We start from the raw sequence: 17,155 nt of genomic DNA on the forward strand, positions 1-17,155 counted from the left end.
CTGTTTTAGCTCTGCCGTCCGCTGCTGTAACCCTGCCTGAGAGGCACATCGTCACCAACTCATGATTTATCAGCATAGCTGGACTAACAATAACCTAAGCCCAGTCCCACCTGCAGGGCTGTAGCCTCCTCTCTCAGAGTCATGGTTTCAGCAGTGAGAGCATCAATGAGCCTCTGCTGCTCTTTCAGCTCCTCCTCCAGTTTTCTCCTCTCCTGTGCCTCCTTCATCTTCCCTCTAACACATTACAGGCAGACAGTGATTTAAACACATATAGCAGACTGCAAATATTTGCATCAAAGCAAACCTGCGCTAAAATTTAAAAACTGATTCCATTTATTTACAAATGTGAAGACCCCTGAAAAAGATAAGAACTGTGCTTCAGCATATTTACATGAGACTTTCAGCATTAGTGATGCTAAATCAGTAATAGTAACAAACATTTTACAGATCAAGCATTTCTAAAATGTGCTTTTGCTGCTATCTAAAGATTTCAAACTTGGAATTCATGTCTCCTTGCATCCCCATCAATGACATGACTTTTTAAATAAAACCAACATTTAATAAGAAATGAGTGTATCCTATATCCTATAAGCTAAAAGATGCAGTGACAATGGTAACACAGTCTTATTTTTTTTTTATGTGAGTAAAGCCTGCATGGATTATCTTTAGTTTGAATAATAATTTCCAAAAGCTTGTGTGACAAAACCTTTTTTGATATCCGGCAGTACCTTTTTAAGGATGTGCACCAAACGTCCCAGTGTAGAGACCAAGGCCAAAGAAAATCCAGTGTGGCTTTGTGTCCTGTGCTTTTTGGGACTCTGTGCAGATGTTGGCGCTGTAACAGGGCTCAGTGCAACCAAATCCAGCTCCACCTGACCCAACATGGCCTGCAGCAGGCCCAGACTGGACTGATCCCCGCTGAGAGAGGCAACAGGGGAGCCGTCCAGCTCTGAACCCTGGGAAACACACTTCCTGGCTCTGCTGGTGTGATTACCGATCCAGTCTGTTCAGCTCATCTTCAAACAGAGTATTTCATTTTGGAGAAAATCCATCCCTTGCAGATATTACCTGACTTGCTCTGAGGCGGATCAGGATTAAGAACCTGAGAAACCAGGACTGATGTTTCCTCTCTGAACAGCCACGGTGGCATTGAGAGCTGAAATGACATTAGATAAGTGTTTATGTTCACCTCTAATGCCAGATATATAATAAACGATTTCAAAGAAAGTTCACATCAGCTGTGTTTTTTAAGCCGTTTCTTCTGCAAACCACTTTGCAACCAACCTTCTTTTTCAATTTGCCAATTACTTCTATGTGGACGCTGGGTTTGGAACTACAGTGCTGGGAATCCTTGATTTGAACATTTTAAGGTTCAGGTATTTAATATGTAACTGTAGTTAGATTTGTTCTCAGGAATTGAAGAAACAACAGAAAACAAAAAAGTACAGCAAAAAATACTGACAACAAAACTTAACACTAATTTTGGCCATCATATAATCCACAAATGTGACTTTTTAAATCTTGTCGTTTTTACAGTTTGGGACCAGAAACCTTTGTCCGGGAGGAAGAAAACGATTCACACTGTGTGAAGGATCATCAAGAAAAATTAAACCAGCTGACCGCTGTAACCGTCTGGTTTACAGAAAATTTCAGCTGTGGTTCTCCAATCAGCCTTTTAGACCACTTAACAATCTGAGAGGGTTTCTGCTCTTTTCAGATAACTATCCAAACCACAACACCAAGGAAAAGGACAAAACAGATTCATTAAAAGCACGGTGAAATAAAACCATCATGGTTTTATCAACGTGGAAACAAAAAAGCCTTCTTAAACACAGGAGCCGCTGGAGCCCCTTTCTGCACACAGCTTTAGTGTTTGCTTTGAAATTCAGCTTTGAATCAAAAGGGAGATATTTATAACACTGAACACTTTCCACATTTGACTGCACACTCCTAAGTTAGAGGCAGGGTAACGATGCTGTAAAGCATGGCCCGCTTTACCTAAATAAATAAAGAGGGCCACAATTAGTAACCGACACATAGTGTTGTATTAAATGAAACTCAGTAAGAAATTGTCTGGAAATTGCCTCCCCCTGCAGGCCATAACAAAAACTTCACTATCATGGGACCACCTTCTTGCTCCTTTCTTAACCTCAGGCTATCCATGTTTGCACATGGAAGTGTGGGATATCCCAGAACACAGATGGATTAATAATTTTCTTTGACCAAAGGTCTCCTGCCTATATGATAAACTGGTAATGGTCAATCTCCAAAAGTTAATTCTGTTCATCTGGACGTAGCGTTTTCAGTGGGAGAAACGCTTCGTCACTCATCCGTCTTAGCTGACTGCAGGTTTCCCCAAAAGATGGTAATGGTCAGGTTTTGCTTTCCCCTCCAGCACTCAGGAGAAGATACAGGAGTGTAACAGTATGATAATTTGGCTCAGTGATAAAACACCCAGGACTTAATTACCTGCAGCGCAAACACAGCACAGGTTGAGAATAAATGAACGATGTGACATATTTTCAGTGCCTACCAAACAAACCTGAGCGCTGCATTGCGATGAGGTGTGCAAGCCAGCAGGTGCAGGTGGAGTGGCTAATTTCGGAACAAACAGTGATGGAGCTTCTCCTTCGCACTTCACACAGACACATTTACTCTGCTGGAGAATATTCAGGCAGAGCAGGATGTGCTGCCACTTTTTAAAACATAATTTGCTCGACGAGAGTTCTGTTGAGCAAACACGCAGCTCATTTAAACACAGCTGAATTATCCTGATGTTTCAGCCCTCTGCTGGGGTCCAATTGAAGGTAATAAATTAGAAAACATTCTCTTCAGTGTCCGCTGTTCTCACTTTATGGCTATTAAACATCACAAATAGTTTAATTATATTTGTTTCCTAAATGCCTACTCACTTTCTACAGAATTTATTATCACCACACTGTGAGACCTGGATTTGATAAATATGGGAAGGACCTCAGGTTTTATGAATGTAGTGTACCAAATGCCTACTACCTGAAATCTAAATCTTTGGCTGTGTCTGTCCTTCCAGTGTTCTCCTTGCTTCAGTCAGAAGTTAGAGCACACATCACCGGCTTCTGCTGTCCAAATTTGTTTGGTTGTGTGCCGGTTTTTCACAGAGGGGCCAGCGTCAGTGCATCACTACATGCTGCATTTCGGTTTGCTGGCTAGTAGCAGCAGCAGCTACGCTCAGATGATCAAGCTAAATTTCTGACACTGTCACAGTTTTATTCCACACCACACACTGTGATGCAGGACCAGGACTGAATTATAGGAACTGAGGTGAGATGACAAAGCTTTGAGAGCAGCTCCATGAAAATATAAATATATCAGTGTTATCCTTCAGCCTCTTAGTAGCTGCACATATAGAATAAATTTCAAAATCCTGCATCACCTCAGTCTCAAGTGACAAGACTTGGCATCAGACCTCGAGGTCAAGGTCACGAAGATGCAAACTTTTCGAGACTTGTACTAGATGTATCTATGGTATCAATTTGAAAATACAACATTGTATTTGCAAACCTGGGCGTCCATAGCATGCAGGCAGGTGGCAAGTTCAAGGTGGGATCCTTGACCTTTAAAAGGAAGCAGGAAACAAACAGAAGATAACTGACTGAAGATGAGCTCGAGCATGATCACAGACAGTGAAGCACAGAAGACAGAAGCACGTGAAGGGATATAAATCTGTCTAATTAAGAAGCAGAAACCACTGTGAGTCTATTTCAACCTCGTTAGTTTAATATTAAAGCGACAGCAGGTGCAAAATTACAAAACTCTGAAGCAGAGAATGGCTTGGCAGACCGTTGTTCTCTCCTGACGGATTTTTGTCTACCTCTGATTTTCTTTGTGTCCATCCCACCAATTCCGGTGGTCTTGTGCAAATGCCAGTTCAATAAAGGGAGAAATTTCAGAGATGAATTCTTCTGCGTCTCTTTCCGTTATACGTGTGATGTCTTATCCTTCATATTTTGTTCTGACATGTGTTTGTAAGCCACCATGGCATTTTCTGGCCACACACTGAGTTTGTTTCCTCAATTTGGCTCTTATCAAACTTACAAGGGGATAAAACTAAACTGAGACTAAAGTTACACTGAAACAACAATGCTTCTCTTTACTCTGTGTTGCCTCTGAAGTATAAAACCCAGTGGGAAACATAATCAGGTTTGTCTGCAACAAACCAGCATCACTCAGCGTGAAACTAAAGGTGACTGTCTTAAAAACAAGAACCAGATTTCTTTTGCTTTCCAGGAGTTCTGTTATCCTCGCTTATTGTGGATGCAAAGACCTGATACAGTTGTTTGTAAGACAACACATTTATGGTTATTCCTGACATACAAAGTGTGCAACAGACACATTACATAGTTATCTATGATGTGCATAAATGAGGAAAAGGACAGAATTTCTTCTGAATTTCCACTTTCATTGATTTCCACCTGTGATGTTTCATTTCCCAGCATTTTCACATGGCACAGTTTAACAAACCCATAATACGATCATATAAACTGCAATATTGAATAAAACAAGGAGTCAAACAGAAAAACAAACAAACCAAAAATGGTTTTAAATCCTGATTTGTATCAGCTACCTGTTAACCTATATTAGTTCCTTTCAGATTAATCAAAGTTTCCTTTAGTTGTTCTTCTAACTCTCTGATCAATACAATCGATAGAACTCCACTCCGTTCTATTGATTAAATTTAACCTGATTCAGTCCACCCAATGCTTTCACTCACTGTATGCGCAAACTGTCTAGTTATGATACCCAGTAACACTTCAACGAGTTACCAATACAACTCAGACACAATGAATTTGTCTTGAAAGGTGCTATATAAATAAAACTGTACTTTTATTTACTTTCTTTACTCACTTTTTATGTTATTGCAATAACACTTTTTACACTGTTTTTAACACAAAAGAATTATCCTCATTCAAAAGTCATGTAAGAACCTCATTAGCTTACGGAATGTTGATGTTATTTAAAAAATTCATACAAAAACATGACCTCATTCAAAAATGTCATGTGACAACCTCATTGGCTTATGGAATTCTGATGTCACAGGCTTCTAGGGCTTTGATCCTTTGAAGCTTTGATTTTAGTCCGTTATTTGCAGCACTTGTGTTAGCAGCATTCAAACGTTCACCAGTAAAGCATTTTCAAACATTTGGATCCTTTTCGTACTCACGGTATACAGACTGCAACATGTCTCAGAAAGAGCAAGAAAGACAAGAAGCTGACCCCAGCTCTATTCCATGGTATGAGTCCCTAGACCCTTATATCAGCTCTCTTCCTTGGGATGAACAGGTAGAATTAGAGGAAACACGATTGGAAGAAATGGAGAATGAAAATCTCATGAACAGAGAAAAGATTAAGATCCTGACAGAAGAAAACGAGAGAAAGAGCGCTGAATTAGAAAAATTATCCTACCAGCTTCAGGAAAGGGAAGGAATCATTGAGGAGAAACAATGTGCTCTCCAAGATAAGAAGAATCACGAGCTCCAAGAAAAGCTTGATGAAGCTCTGGAAAAAATTAAAGATCTGCTCCAAAAGGAGAAAAAAGAGAGCATTAAAGGGGATAAAATGCTCAAGAAAAATCAGGAGCTCCAAGAAAAGCTTGATGGAGCTCTGGAAAAAATTAAAGATCTGCTCCAAAAGGAGAAAAAAGAGAGCATTAAAGGGGATAAAATGCTCAAGAAAAATCAAGGGCTCCAAGAAAAGCTTGATGGAGCTCTGGAAAAAAATAAAGATCTGCTCCAAAAGGAGAAAAAAGAGAGCATAAAACAGGAAAACATGGTCAAGAAGAATCAGGAGCTCCAAGAGAAGCTTGACGATGCTCTGGAAAAACTGAAAGAAATTCACCAAGAAGAGAAGCAACAGTCCACACAGCAGAGAGACATGCAGAGCAAACTCCAAGCCATGGAGGAAAAGTACAAAGCGCTGCAGGTGAAACATGATAAAACTCTGCACAAAAGTCAACAGTTGCTTCAAGACAAGAAGCAAATGGAAATGAAACAGAAAGAAATGGACTCCAAGCTTGACGAGATGGAGGAAAAACACAGATTGCTCCAAATCAAGCTTGAGAAAACAGTGCACAGAAATAAAGAAATCATTCAAGAGAGAGAGCAACAAGAAATTCTCGAGAAAGAAACAGACTCCGAGCTTGAAGTCTTGGAGGAAAAACTGAAAATGATGCAAATAACTCTTGAGGAAACAGTGCTCAAAAATAAAGAGATGCTTCACGAGAAAGACCAAAAGAAAATACATCAGGAAGAAATGGATTGCAAGCTGAGGAACATCGAGAAACAAAATGAAGGCTTGCAAGTGATGCTTGATGAAGCTCTGGAGAGAAACAACGAGTTTCTTCACGAGAAAGACCAACAGAAAATACAACAGGAAGAAATGGATTGCAAGCTGAGGAACATCGAGAAACAAAATGAAGGCTTGCAAGTGATGCTTGATGAAGCTCTGGAGAGAAATAAGGAGATCCTCCAAGACAAGAAACAAGAGCCCGTAGAGCAGAGAGACCTGCAGAGCAAACTCCAAGCCATGGAGGAAAAATACAAAGCTCTGCAGGTGAAACATGATAAAACTCTGCACAAAAGTCAACAGTTGCTTCAAGACAAGAAGAAAATGGAAATGAAACAGAAGGAAATGGACTCCAAGCTTGACCAGATGGAGGAAAAACACAGATTGCTTCAAGTCAGGCTCGATAAAAAAGTGCACAGAAATAAAGAGTTCATTCAAGAGAGAGAGCAACAAGGAATGCTCGAGAAAGAAACGGACCGCAAGTTTGAAGTCTTGGAGGAAAAATGCAAAATGCTCCAAATAACTCTTGAGGAAACACTCCTCAAAAATAAAGAGATGCTTCACGAGAAAGACCAACAGAAAATACAACAGGAAGAAATGGATTGCAAGCTGAGGAACATCGAGAAACAAAATGAAGGCTTGCAAGTAATACTCGATGAAGCTCTGGAGAGAAATAAGGAGATCCACCAAGATAAGAAACAAGAGCCCGTAGAGCAGAGAGACATGCAGAGCAAACTCCAAGCCATGGAGGAAAAATACAAAGCTCTGCAGGTGAAGCATGACAAAACTCTGCACAAAAGTCAACAGTTGCTTCAAGACAAGAAGAAAATGGAAATGAAACAGAAGGAAATGGACTCCAAGCTTGACCAGATGGAGGAAAAACACAGATCGCTCCAAATCAGGCTTGATAAAAAAGCGCACGGAAATAAAGAGCTGCTTCAAGAAAAAGACCAACAGAAAATACAACAGGAAGCAGAAAAACTTAATCTCCAGAGGAAAAATCAAGCACTCCAAGAATTGTATAACGAAACAAAGTACAAAACAACTGTACTGGAAGGAGAAAAGAAGAAACTGGAAAATCAATGCTCAGTGATGCAGAGTAGCATCAATGAGATGCTGAGAAAAACCACCGAACTTGAGGAACTTTCTAAGACCTTGAAGCACAAAAACACTGAAATCCAGGCGCAAAAGCAAGAACAACAAAAAACACATAAAGACCTGCAGGATAGACTTCAAAAAATCCAGAAGAGAAACCAGCAGCTGGAAGACATGCACACAGATGTGCACAATGCAAAGCGAATAGAGGAGGCAACAGTTAAAGAACTGAAAGACAAGCTTAAAGAAAAACAAGAACAATTAGAAGACATGGTGAACAGATGCAACAAACTTGAGAAAGCAAACGCAGAAACAATCGATGAGCTGAAAACCCTCATCATTGAGAAAAAAGTGCTCGTGGAAGAGTATCTGAAAATGAAGAAAAAACGCTTCCACTGGTTCTGGAGGAGGGGCACTGCTGCTTCTCACCTGATGTTACCTCGTCTTCCTCCACCTCTATTCCATCTTCATTTCCCCCCTTCCCCTTCCCCTCCCTCCTTTTTCCTTTTTCACCCCCCGACCAGTCCCGGCAGTTGACTGACCCCTCCTGAGCCTGGTTCTGCCATAGGTTTCTCTTTTAGGTTTGGTTCACTTTAAAAGGAGTTTTTCCTATCCACTGTCGCCTGGTGCTTGCTCAGAGGGGATTGTTGGGGTTTTCTCTCCTCTCTCTCTTTCCTTCTTTCTATCCCCCCTTTCCCCCCCTTCTGCCTTTTCCTTTACCCAATAAACACAATTGCCCACATTTTACATGTGTTTGAAAAATGTCTTCATTCAAACAATAATTCATCTTAGGTATAAAAACAAGAAATAGGTAATAGCTGCATGTGTGTTTGTGTGTGTGCATAATATACATACTTGTTTCCCAGAAAGAATGAATACTAGATGGATAGAGACAGGTTTTAAAGACTAGAAATGAAAACATGTGAGTCCTGTCTTTAAATAAAAATATATAATTCCCTATATTCCTATCTATTCCAAACAACGGTAATAAGTAACAAAGTTTCAAATTTGTCTTTCACTTTGACTCTTAATTTACTAACCATGAACAAGAGTTCAGAGGTCAAATGTGGCACGATACCTTAAATCTTTCTATGATACTTTCTGTATGTGGACCAGAGATGGGCAACACCGCATAGTCTGATTTCTTTTTTCAAGTAACGAGTAAAGTAAAAGATTACTATTGCAAAAAAGATCATCAGATTACTGTTACTTTCCCGTAAGCAGGCTACATTACTGTGTTACTAATCCTCGTCATTTTCTTCGTGAGAGTGTCTCATGACAATGACGTACGAGCGTGCGACGTCCGTGGCAGCAACAGACGTGTGTAGATCAACAAAGGATAATATGGAGTGCAGGAGAGAGTACGACCATGCAGGGTTTAAAGCTCACTTTGAGTTTGATTCCGTAAAAAGTGACAAAAACATTGAAAACATACAGTAGTGAAGTTCTTAGCTCCCTGTTTTAGCTCTGCCGTCCGCTGCTGTAACCCTGCCTGAGAGGCACATCGTCACCAACTCATGATTTATCAGCATAGCTGGACTAACAATAACCTAAGCCCAGTCCCACCTGCAGGGCTGTAGCCTCCTCTCTCAGAGTCATGGTTTCAGCAGTGAGAGCATCAATGAGCCTCTGCTGCTCTTTCAGCTCCTCCTCCAGTTTTCTCCTCTCCTGTGCCTCCTTCATCTTCCCTCTAACACATTACAGGCAGACAGTGATTTAAACACATATAGCAGACTGCAAATATTTGCATCAAAGCAAACCTGCGCTAAAATTTAAAAACTGATTCTATTTATTTACAAATGTGAAGACCCCTGAAAAAGATAAGAACTGTGCTTCAGCATATTTACATGAGACTTTCAGCATTAGTGATGCTAAATCAGTAATAGTAACAAACATTTTACAGATCAAGCATTTCTAAAATGTGCTTTTGCTGCTATCTAAAGATTTCAAACTTGGAATTCATGTCTCCTTGCATCCCCATCAATGACATGACTTTTTAAATAAAACCAACATTTAATAAGAAATGAGTGTATCCTATATCCTATAAGCTAAAAGATGCAGTGACAATGGTAACACAGTCTTATTTTTTGTTTATGTGAGTAAAGCCTGCATGGATTATCTTTAGTTTGAATAATAATTTCCAAAAGCTTGTGTGACAAAACCTTTTTTGATATCCGGCAGTACCTTTTTAAGGATGTGCACCAAACGTCCCAGTGTAGAGACCAAGGCCAAAGAAAATCCAGTGTGGCTTTGTGTCCTGTGCTTTTTGGGACTCTGTGCAGATGTTGGTGCTGTAACAGGGCTCAGTGCAACCAAATCCAGCTCCACCTGACCCAACATGGCCTGCAGCAGGCCCAGACTGGACTGATCCCCGCTGAGAGAGGCAACAGGGGAGCCGTCCAGCTCTGAACCCTGGGAAACACACTTCCTGGCTCTGCTGGTGTGATTACCGATCCAGTCTGTTCAGCTCATCTTCAAACAGAGTATTTCATTTTGGAGAAAATCCATCCCTTGCAGATATTACCTGACTTGCTCTGAGGCGGATCAGGATTAAGAACCTGAGAAACCAGGACTGATGTTTCCTCTCTGAACAGCCACGGTGGCATTGAGAGCTGAAATGACATTAGATAAGTGTTTATGTTCACCTCTAATGCCAGATATATAATAAACGATTTCAAAGAAAGTTCACATCAGCTGTGTTTTTTAAGCCGTTTCTTCTGCAAACCACTTTGCAACCAACCTTCTTTTTCAATTTGCCAATTACTTCTATGTGGACGCTGGGTTTGGAACTACAGTGCTGGGAATCCTTGATTTGAACATTTTAAGGTTCAGGTATTTAATATGTAACTGTAGTTAGATTTGTTCTCAGGAATTGAAGAAACAACAGAAAACATAAAAGTACAGCAAAAAATACTGACAACAAAACTTAACACTAATTTTGGCCATCATATAATCCACAAATGTGACTTTTTAAATCTTGTCGTTTTTACAGTTTGGGACCAGAAACCTTTGTCCGGGAGGAAGAAAACGATTCACACTGTGTGAAGGATCATCAAGAAAAATTAAACCAGCTGACCGCTGTAACTGTCTGGTTTACAGAAAATTTCAGCTGTGGTTCTCCAATCAGCCTTTTAGACCACTTAACAATCTGAGAGGGTTTCTGCTCTTTTCAGATAACTATCCAAACCACAACACCAAGGAAAAGGACAAAACAGATTCATTAAAAGCACGGTGAAATAAAACCATCATGGTTTTATCAACGTGGAAACAAAAAAGCCTTCTTAAACACAGGAGCCGCTGGAGCCCCTTTCTGCACACAGCTTTAGTGTTTGCTTTGAAATTCAGCTTTGAATCAAAAGGGAGATATTTATAACACTGAACACTTTCCACATTTTGACTGCACACTCCTAAGTTAGAGGCAGGGTAACGATGCTGTAAAGCATGGCCCGCTTTACCTAAATAAATAAAGAGGGCCACAATTAGTAACCGACACATAGTGTTGTATTAAATGAAACTCAGTAAGAAATTGTCTGGAAATTGCCTCCCCCTGCAGGCCATAACAAAAACTTCACTATCATGGGACCACCTTCTTGCTCCTTTCTTAACCTCAGGCTATCCATGTTTGCACATGGAAGTGTGGGATATCCCAGAACACAGATGGATTAATAATTTTCTTTGACCAAAGGTCTCCTGCCTATATGATAAACTGGTAATGGTCAATCTCCAAAAGTTAATTCTGTTCATCTGGACGTAGCGTTTTCAGTGGGAGAAACGCTTCGTCACTCATCCGTCTTAGCTGACTGCAGGTTTCCCCAAAAGATGGTAATGGTCAGGTTTTGCTTTCCCCTCCAGCACTCAGGAGAAGATACAGGAGTGTAACAGTATGATAATTTGGCTCAGTGATAAAACACCCAGGACTTAATTACCTGCAGCGCAAACACAGCACAGGTTGAGAATAAATGAACGATGTGACATATTTTCAGTGCCTACCAAACAAACCTGAGCGCTGCATTGCGATGAGGTGTGCAAGCCAGCAGGTGCAGGTGGAGTGGCTAATTTCGGAACAAACAGTGATGGAGCTTCTCCTTCGCACTTCACACAGACACATTTACTCTGCTGGAGAATATTCAGGCAGAGCAGGATGTGCTGCCACTTTTTAAAACATAATTTGCTCGACGAGAGTTCTGTTGAGCAAACACGCAGCTCATTTAAACACAGCTGAATTATCCTGATGTTTCAGCCCTCTGCTGGGGTCCAATTGAAGGTAATAAATTAGAAAACATTCTCTTCAGTGTCCGCTGTTCTCACTTTATGGCTATTAAACATCACAAATAGTTTAATTATATTTGTTTCCTAAATGCCTACTCACTTTCTACAGAATTTATTATCACCACACTGTGAGACCTGGATTTGATAAATATGGGAAGGACCTCAGGTTTTATGAATGTAGTGTACCAAATGCCTACTACCTGAAATCTAAATCTTTGGCTGTGTCTGTCCTTCCAGTGTTCTCCTTGCTTCAGTCAGAAGTTAGAGCACACATCACCGGCTTCTGCTGTCCAAATTTGTTTGGTTGTGTGCCGGTTTTTCACAGAGGGGCCAGCGCCAGTGCATCACTACATGCTGCATTTCGGTTTGCTGGCTAGTAGCAGCAGCAGCTACGCTCAGATGATCAAGCTAAATTTCTGACACTGTCACAGTTTTATTCCACACCACACACTGTGATGCAGGACCAGGACTGAATTATAGGAACTGAGGTGAGATGACAAAGCTTTGAGAGCAGCTCCATGAAAATATAAATATATCAGTGTTATCCTTCAGCCTCTTAGTAGCTGCACATATAGAATAAATTTCAAAATCCTGCATCACCTCAGTCTCAAGTGACAAGACTTGGCATCAGACCTCGAGGTCAAGGTCACGAAGATGCAAACTTTTCGAGACTTGTACTAGATGTATCTATGGTATCAATTTGAAAATACAACATTGTATTTGCAAACCTGGGCGTCCATAGCATGCAGGCAGGTGGCAAGTTCAAGGTGGGATCCTTGACCTTTAAAAGGAAGCAGGAAACAAACAGAAGATAACTGACTGAAGATGAGCTCGAGCATGATCACAGACAGTGAAGCACAGAAGACAGAAGCACGTGAAGGGATATAAATCTGTCTAATTAAGAAGCAGAAACCACTGTGAGTCTATTTCAACCTCGTTAGTTTAATATTAAAGCGACAGCAGGTGCAAAATTACAAAACTCTGAAGCAGAGAATGGCTTGGCAGACCGTTGTTCTCTCCTGACGGATTTTTGTCTACCTCTGATTTTCTTTGTGTCCATCCCACCAATTCCGGTGGTCTCGGGCAAATGCCAGTTCAATAAAGGGAGAAATTTCAGAGATGAATTCTTCTGCGTCTCTTTCCGTTATACGTGTGATGTCTTATCCTTCATATTTTGTTCTGACATGTGTTTGTAAGCCACCATGGCATTTTCTGGCCACACACTGAGTTTGTTTCCTCAATTTGGCTCTTATCAAACTTACAAGGGGATAAAACTAAACTGAGACTAAAGTTACACTGAAACAACAATGCTTCTCTTTACTCTGTGTTGCCTCTGAAGTATAAAACCCAGTGGGAAACATAATCAGGTTTGTCTGCAACAAACCAGCATCACTCAGCGTGAAACTAAAGGTGACTGTCTTAAAAACAAGAACCAGATTTCTTTTGCTTTCCAGGAGTTCTGTTATCCTCGCTTATTGTGGATGCAAAGACCTGATACAGTTGTTTGTAAGACAACACATTTATGGTTATTCCTGACATACAAAGTGTGCAACAGACACATTACATAGTTATCTATGATGTGCATAAATGAGGAAAAGGACAGAATTTCTTCTGAATTTCCACTTTCATTGATTTCCACCTGTGATGTTTCATTTCCCAGCATTTTCACATGGCACAGTTTAACAAACCCATAATACGATCATATAAACTGCAATATTGAATAAAACAAGGAGTCAAACAGAAAAACAAACAAACCAAAAATGGTTTTAAATCCTGATTTGTATCAGCTACCTGTTAACCTATATTAGTTCCTTTCAGATTAATCAAAGTTTCCTTTAGTTGTTCTTCTAACTCTCTGATCAATACAATCGATAGAACTCCACTCCGTTCTATTGATTAAATTTAACCTGATTCAGTCCACCCAATGCTTTCACTCACTGTATGCGCAAACTGTCTAGTTATGATACCCAGTAACACTTCAACGAGTTACCAATACAACTCAGACACAATGAATTTGTCTTGAAAGGTGCTATATAAATAAAACTGTACTTTTATTTACTTTCTTTACTCACTTTTTATGTTATTGCAATAACACTTTTTACACTGTTTTTAACACAAAAGAATTATCCTCATTCAAAAGTCATGTAAGAACCTCATTAGCTTACGGAATGTTGATGTTATTTAAAAAATTCATACAAAAACATGACCTCATTCAAAAATGTCATGTGACAACCTCATTGGCTTATGGAATTCTGATGTCACAGGCTTCTAGGGCTTTGATCCTTTGAAGCTTTGATTTTAGTCCGTTATTTGCAGCACTTGTGTTAGCAGCATTCAAACGTTCACCAGTAAAGCATTTTCAAACATTTGGATCCTTTTCGTACTCACGGTATACAGACTGCAACATGTCTCAGAAAGAGCAAGAAAGACAAGAAGCTGACCCCAGCTCTATTCCATGGTATGAGTCCCTAGACCCTTATATCAGCTCTCTTCCTTGGGATGAACAGGTAGAATTAGAGGAAACGCGATTGGAAGAAATGGAGAATGAAAATCTCATGAACAGAGAAAAGATTAAGATCCTGACAGAAGAAAACGAGAGAAAGAGCGCTGAATTAGAAAAATTATCCTACCAGCTTCAGGAAAGGGAAGGAATCATTGAGGAGAAACAATGTGCTCTCCAAGATAAGAAGAATCACGAGCTCCAAGAAAAGCTTGATGAAGCTCTGGAAAAAATTAAAGATCTGCTCCAAAAGGAGAAAAAAGAGAGCATTAAAGGGGATAAAATGCTCAAGAAAAATCAGGAGCTCCAAGAAAAGCTTGATGGAGCTCTGGAAAAAATTAAAGATCTGCTCCAAAAGGAGAAAAAAGAGAGCATTAAAGGGGATAAAATGCTCAAGAAAAATCAAGAGCTCCAAGAAAAGCTTGATGGAGCTCTGGAAAAAAATAAAGATCTGCTCCAAAAGGAGAAAAAAGAGAGCATAAAACAGGAAAACATGGTCAAGAAGAATCAGGAGCTCCAAGAGAAGCTTGACGATGCTCTGGAAAAACTGAAAGAAATTCACCAAGAAGAGAAGCAACAGTCCACACAGCAGAGAGACATGCAGAGCAAACTCCAAGCCATGGAGGAAAAGTACAAAGCGCTGCAGGTGAAACATGATAAAACTCTGCACAAAAGTCAACAGTTGCTTCAAGACAAGAAGCAAATGGAAATGAAACAGAAAGAAATGGACTCCAAGCTTGACGAGATGGAGGAAAAACACAGATTGCTCCAAATCAAGCTTGAGAAAACAGTGCACAGAAATAAAGAAATCATTCAAGAGAGAGAGCAACAAGAAATTCTCGAGAAAGAAACAGACTCCGAGCTTGAAGTCTTGGAGGAAAAACTGAAAATGATGCAAATAACTCTTGAGGAAACAGTGCTCAAAAATAAAGAGATGCTTCACGAGAAAGACCAAAAGAAAATACATCAGGAAGAAATGGATTGCAAGCTGAGGAACATCGAGAAACAAAATGAAGGCTTGCAAGTAATGCTTGATGAAGCTCTGGAGAGAAACAACGAGTTTCTTCACGAGAAAGACCAACAGAAAATACAACAGGAAGAAATGGATTGCAAGCTGAGGAACATCGAGAAACAAAATGAAGGCTTGCAAGTGATGCTTGATGAAGCTCTGGAGAGAAATAAGGAGATCCTCCAAGACAAGAAACAAGAGCGCGTAGAGCAGAGAGACCTGCAGAGCAAACTCCAAGCCATGGAGGAAAAATACAAAGCTCTGCAGGTGAAACATGATAAAACTCTGCACAAAAGTCAACAGTTGCTTCAAGACAAGAAGAAAATGGAAATGAAACAGAAGGAAATGGACTCCAAGCTTGACCAGATGGAGGAAAAACACAGATTGCTTCAAGTCAGGCTCGATAAAAAAGTGCACAGAAATAAAGAGTTCATTCAAGAGAGAGAGCAACAAGGAATGCTCGAGAAAGAAACGGACCGCAAGTTTGAAGTCTTGGAGGAAAAATGCAAAATGCTCCAAATAACTCTTGAGGAAACACTCCTCAAAAATAAAGAGATGCTTCACGAGAAAGACCAACAGAAAATACAACAGGAAGAAATGGATTGCAAGCTGAGGAACATCGAGAAACAAAATGAAGGCTTGCAAGTAATACTCGATGAAGCTCTGGAGAGAAATAAGGAGATCCACCAAGATAAGAAACAAGAGCCCGTAGAGCAGAGAGACATGCAGAGCAAACTCCAAGCCATGGAGGAAAAATACAAAGCTCTGCAGGTGAAGCATGACAAAACTCTGCACAAAAGTCAACAGTTGCTTCAAGACAAGAAGAAAATGGAAATGAAACAGAAGGAAATGGACTCCAAGCTTGACCAGATGGAGGAAAAACACAGATCGCTCCAAATCAGGCTTGATAAAAAAGCGCACGGAAATAAAGAGCTGCTTCAAGAAAAAGACAAACAGAAAATACAACAGGAAGCAGAAAAACTTAATCTCCAGAGGAAAAATCAAGCACTCCAAGAATTGTATAACGAAACAAAGTACAAAACAACTGTACTGGAAGGAGAAAAGAAGAAACTGGAAAATCAATGCTCAGTGATGCAGAGTAGCATCAATGAGATGCTGAGAAAAACCACCGAACTTGAGGAACTTTCTAAGACCTTGAAGCACAAAAACACTGAAATCCAGGCGCAAAAGCAAGAACAACAAAAAACACATAAAGACCTGCAGGATAGACTTCAAAAAATCCAGAAGAGAAACCAGCAGCTGGAAGACATGCACACAGATGTGCACAATGCAAAGCGAATAGAGGAGGCAACAGTTAAAGAACTGAAAGACAAGCTTAAAGAAAAACAAGAACAATTAGAAGACATGGTGAACAGATGCAACAAACTTGAGAAAGCAAACGCAGAAACAATCGATGAGCTGAAAACCCTCATCATTGAGAAAAAAGTGCTCGTGGAAGAGTATCTGAAAATGAAGAAAAAACGCTTCCACTGGTTCTGGAGGAGGGGCACTGCTGCTTCTCACCTGATGTAACCTCGTCTTCCTCCACCTCTATTCCATCTTCATTTCCCCCCTTCCCCTTCCCCTCCCTCCTTTTTCCTTTTTCACCCCCCGACCAGTCCCGGCAGTTGACTGACCCCTCCTGAGCCTGGTTCTGCCATAGGTTTCTCTTTTAGGTTTGGTTCACTTTAAAAGGAGTTTTTCCTATCCACTGTCGCCTGGTGCTTGCTCAGAGGGGATTGTTGGGGTTTTCTCTCCTCTCTCTCTTTCCTTCTTTCTATCCCCCCTTTCCCCCCCTTCTGCCTTTTCCTTTACCCAATAAACACAATTGCCCACATTTTACATGTGTTTGAAAAATGTCTTCATTCAAACAATAATTCATCTTAGGTATAAAAACAAGAAATAGGTAATAGCTGCATGTGTGTTTGTGTGTGTGCATAATATACATACTTGTTTCCCAG

General features: G+C 40.3%; 2 protein-coding genes across 3 annotated transcripts in view; one reads left to right on the top strand and one right to left on the bottom strand.

Annotated features, from left to right (window-relative positions):
• LOC146524464 (spindle and centriole-associated protein 1-like) overlaps window positions 1–17,155 on the bottom strand; it is a 27,956-nt gene continuing 10,801 nt past the window's right edge. Inside the window, exons 5-9 of one of the 2 annotated variants that reach the window (XR_014877671.1) lie at window positions 9,941–10,028; window positions 8,983–9,875; window positions 1,069–1,156; window positions 111–1,003; window positions 1–36 (exon numbers count right to left, since the gene is read on the bottom strand). Coding sequence is in view for 1 of the 2 variants with exons in the window: in XM_085183180.1 (XP_085039306.1) it covers window positions 9,538–9,875; window positions 9,941–10,028 (426 nt within the window). In the remaining variant the exon portion in view is untranslated. Of the gene's footprint in view, window positions 37–110; window positions 1,004–1,068; window positions 1,157–8,982; window positions 9,876–9,940; window positions 10,029–17,155 lie in introns of those variants that run through there. The other variant, XM_085183180.1, reaches the window with a different exon arrangement.
• LOC146524465 (uncharacterized) lies at window positions 4,964–8,181 on the top strand. Its single transcript, XM_085183170.1, has one exon. The coding sequence runs from the start codon at window positions 5,218–5,220 to the stop codon at window positions 7,951–7,953; it is 2,736 nt and encodes a 911-aa protein (XP_085039296.1). The 5' UTR covers window positions 4,964–5,217; the 3' UTR covers window positions 7,954–8,181.

This window comes from Neolamprologus multifasciatus, chromosome 2, assembly GCF_963576455.1.
Source record: "Neolamprologus multifasciatus chromosome 2, fNeoMul1.2, whole genome shotgun sequence".
Lineage (NCBI taxonomy): Eukaryota > Metazoa > Chordata > Actinopteri > Cichliformes > Cichlidae > Neolamprologus > Neolamprologus multifasciatus.

Bases quoted from the DNA above. Each gene is read 5' to 3' on its own strand.
- LOC146524465 (XM_085183170.1), top strand. From the start codon at position 5,218: ATGTCTCAGAAAGAGCAAGAAAGACAAGAAGCTGACCCCAGCTCTATT.